At 61.1% G+C, this 3,510-nt stretch overlaps 1 protein-coding gene across 1 annotated transcript; it reads left to right on the top strand.

Moving 5' to 3' along the window:
* Window positions 1–7: 7 nt before the first annotated feature.
* Window positions 8–846, top strand: MNEG_12475 (Protein transport protein Sec61 subunit alpha; the record flags this gene model as incomplete). The annotated part of the gene is made up of 2 exons (XM_014039052.1): window positions 8–373; window positions 688–846. 2 exons carry the CDS (start codon window positions 8–10, stop codon window positions 844–846), a joined length of 525 nt encoding a protein of 174 aa, XP_013894506.1.
* Window positions 847–3,510: the final 2,664 nt, after the last annotated feature.

Genomic DNA, 3,510 nt, shown 5'->3' on the forward strand with positions numbered 1-3,510 from the left:
GTCCAACATGTACTTCATCTCCCAGCTGCTGTACAAGCGCTACGGCGGCAACTTCCTCGTCCGCCTGCTCGGCCAGTGGCAGGAGAACGAGTGGAACGGCCAGATGGCGCCGGTCGGCGGGCTCGCCTACTACATCACGCCCCCGACCAGCCTCGCCGACGTCGCCGCCAACCCGCTGCATGCGGTGGTGTACACCGCGTTCATGCTGACCGCGTGCGCGCTGTTCTCCAAGACCTGGATCGAGGTGTCCGGCAGCAGCGCGTCAGACGTGGCCAAGCAGCTCAAGGAGCAGCAGATGTTCATCCAGGGGCACAGGGACACGCAGTCGTCCCTCAAGAAGGAGCTCAACAGATACATCCCCGTCGCCGCCGCGGTGCGTGCGCGCGCCTAAATGTGTATGTGTCTGTGTATGCGTTTGTTGTGGGGGGGCTGTTTGCTTCTGGTGTGGGTGTGTCTGTTGTGGAGAGTCCGTTTGCTTCTGGTACGAGCAGGTGCAGTGTAGCAGGAGGCAGGGCCACGGCGGCTGCTAGCCGCCACCTGAGGTGGCCCCGCAGACGGGCAAGCGCGCGGCGCGATGCCTGCAGCGCCCTTTCTTCGCCCTGCCCCGCCCTGCCCCGCCCGGCCGCTCCTTCCGACCCCGCCCTTACCCCTGCCCGCGACCCGCTTGCGCCACCTTTCAACATACAGTTTGGCGGCATGTGCATCGGCGCCCTGACCATCGCGGCCGACCTGATGGGCGCCATCGGCAGCGGCACGGGGATCCTGCTGGCTGTCACCATCATCTATCAGTACTACGAGTCCTACGAGAAGGAGGTGGCCGCGCAGGGCGGCGGCTCTGTCTTCTAATGATCCGAGGAGTGATCAGCGGGGGTGATCAGCCGGGGCCGAGGTCTGGGCTGCGGCTGGCGCAGGGGGTGGGCCAGGCCCGACTGGAGCGGCGCGCGGCTGCGGTGCGGCACTGCGCAGCTCCGTGCTGGCGGGGCCGCTGCGGCCCTGCTTGGCAGGCCCACGCGGCTTTTGGCTTTGCTTTTTCTTCTTGCAGCCTGTTTCTCAGAGTTGGTGGGGTGCCGTCGCTGCTGGCGGTGGCAGCTCAAGCACATGGTGGCGCTGTTGGGGGCTGCGGGGCTGCGCATTGCTGCATGCGCAGCCGGCTGCGACGCAGCTACTTTGGCTCAAAGGCCCGTGCTTGCTGGGCGGTTGCTCCTGCTGGACAGTTGCTTGGCTTGCGCCAATCCTGACGGCCCACTTGCTTGGGTTACCCCACGCACCAGCAACGCAATTTTGCGTGCAACGCCGGTGCGTTTGCATGATGTGCGATGTCCCTGCGGCAGTTCCGATGCTTTTGAAGGCCTTGATTTCTGGCAATGATCGTCCAGATTCGTAAACTTCCAGCTTGCCCTTGTTCACGCATGACTGATGGCAGTCGGCATGCTCAGCGCCGGCAAGGACCGGGCAACTTGGACAGCGCCGCACTTGAGCTCAGCGCGGCAGGGGCACAAGGGCAACACATGTCGCCCTTGATGCGCAGCTGGCGCCACAACGGGAAGCACGAGTCGATGGTGTGGTGCGGCAGCCACTGTGTGGTCGGGCCTAAACCAGGTCCGCCGGGCTGGTTGATTGGACAGACCGTGAGAAACGGGGGCCAGCAGGAGGCTCGGGCGTCTGCCAAGCCTGGGCGCGTCAGGGCCGGTCCCTGCACGCTCACTGTGCTGCAAACAATTCACTACCCCACCAAAATCCAAAGCTGAAGTCTCTGTCCTGACCTGCTGATTTGCAAAGGCGAGAGCAACAGTGGGCCTCAGTGCTAGTCCTTGGCCAGTTTGCAACAGCCTTGTCATTGGATTGCAAGGCAGCGACGGAATAGGAATTATTACTCATTTATTTCGGCGCCAAGGACACCCAAGTCGCCAAGTGCGTGCGTTGTTGAGAGTGTGATTAGCAAGGACGCCGACAAGAATACGCCGCCAGAGAGAAGGCACAATTGGCGGATGCGTGCAGCATCAACGCATTTTCCAAAGCGATTGCCAGACAAGCTCACTGCCCGGGCAGCAGCACCCGCGCTGCCTGCAAAACCAGGATGCCAGGCCCCAGCCCAACCGGGGGTTGGGGGAAGCAGGTCTGGTGGTGTGCGAGGAAGCAAATCAACAGCTCGCGATGTAAGGCGGGTTGAAGGCAGCGGCCGGCTGAGACACCACCAACGCAGCTATTTTTTCCTAGTTGGGGCGGCAAAGATGACAGGATGTGGTGTCAAGTTGGGCATGCAGTGCACGATCACACACAAAGCAAGGCGTACGCCTGATGACGATGCCCAGTTGGGTTGTTCCTTGAAACAGCACAAACCAATTGCAGCCCGCCCCGGCTCGCGGGGCGGCCGCACGCAAGCACAGCAGAGTCTCGCAGCAGGGTGCGGGGGCAATGCCAAGGACCCGTTGGAAACTATGTGGGACCAAGGATGAATAGGAGTGCATGTGTTGTTGACCATCAAGCAAAGAAGCGGGGTTGTTGGCAAGGCATCGCCCGGGCTGGTGTCGGTCCTGTACAAGACCGACAAGATGTGGGCAACAGGATGTGGGCGCACACGCTGTTGAAATTCCGCTGCGGAGCGCCTGCGCAGAAGGGGCCTGGCGCAGTCGCCTCTGCGCGCAACTCTCAGTTGTTGACAGTGCAATTGTGTACGAGTGCGATGAATCGTGATTTGTTGCCTTTGACCACAAGCAGTGGTGCGGCGCACAACGCGGGGTCTCGCAGCCGGCGTGCACAGCGTGTGATCGAGCCGTCCAATGCAAACCACCGTCTGACCAGCTGGGGAGCGTTGCAAGTGTTGGTCGCGCGATAAGACTGGAAGTCAAGGCGCATGGGGACGAACAGGGCACAGGTCCTGTGACAGACCTTGGCGCACCGCTGCCGTCGGCTGCGGCCAGCAGCCACATTTTGACGATCCAAGGGTGTGTGGTGGGCATTTTGTGTGCCAGCACCCAAAAGCAGGCCAGGTCAGAAGGGACAAGGTGTAGGCTGCGCATGAACAGCGCCAGAGCTAGGGACGATGATGGGCCAAGGCAAGACGTGGGAAACAAGCAATACGTCTTCGCCTTGGAGGGGGTCAAGACCTAAATGACTTAGAACAAGCCTTAGACAAGCAAACCCATTTGCAGGCCCACACCTATTCACAGAGGGGAGCCAGGAAAGAGGTGAGCCTGATGTCTGCACAGCCGGCCCAATTGGGAACGCATGTTGGGTCCATGCTCCAATTTGCACTCCGCAATACTGTGAGCGGCTCAGCATTCCAACCATGACTCATGCTGAGACGCCTGCTGTGCCGCTGGGTGGCTTCCTCGCAGGGGCGGGTAGCTTCTCTGATCAACGACTCTACTATCTTTGTTGAACGTCCATCCTCATGCTGCTGGCACGCACTGTGGCCCAGCAATGATGTCTTTCACTTGTGTCTGCAGCCGTGCGTGTGCGTGTGTGTGTGTGTGTGTGTGTGTGTGCGTGTGTGTGTGTGTGTGCGTA

Source organism: Monoraphidium neglectum, assembly GCF_000611645.1.
Source record: "Monoraphidium neglectum strain SAG 48.87 unplaced genomic scaffold scaffold03264, whole genome shotgun sequence".
Lineage (NCBI taxonomy): Eukaryota > Viridiplantae > Chlorophyta > Chlorophyceae > Sphaeropleales > Selenastraceae > Monoraphidium > Monoraphidium neglectum.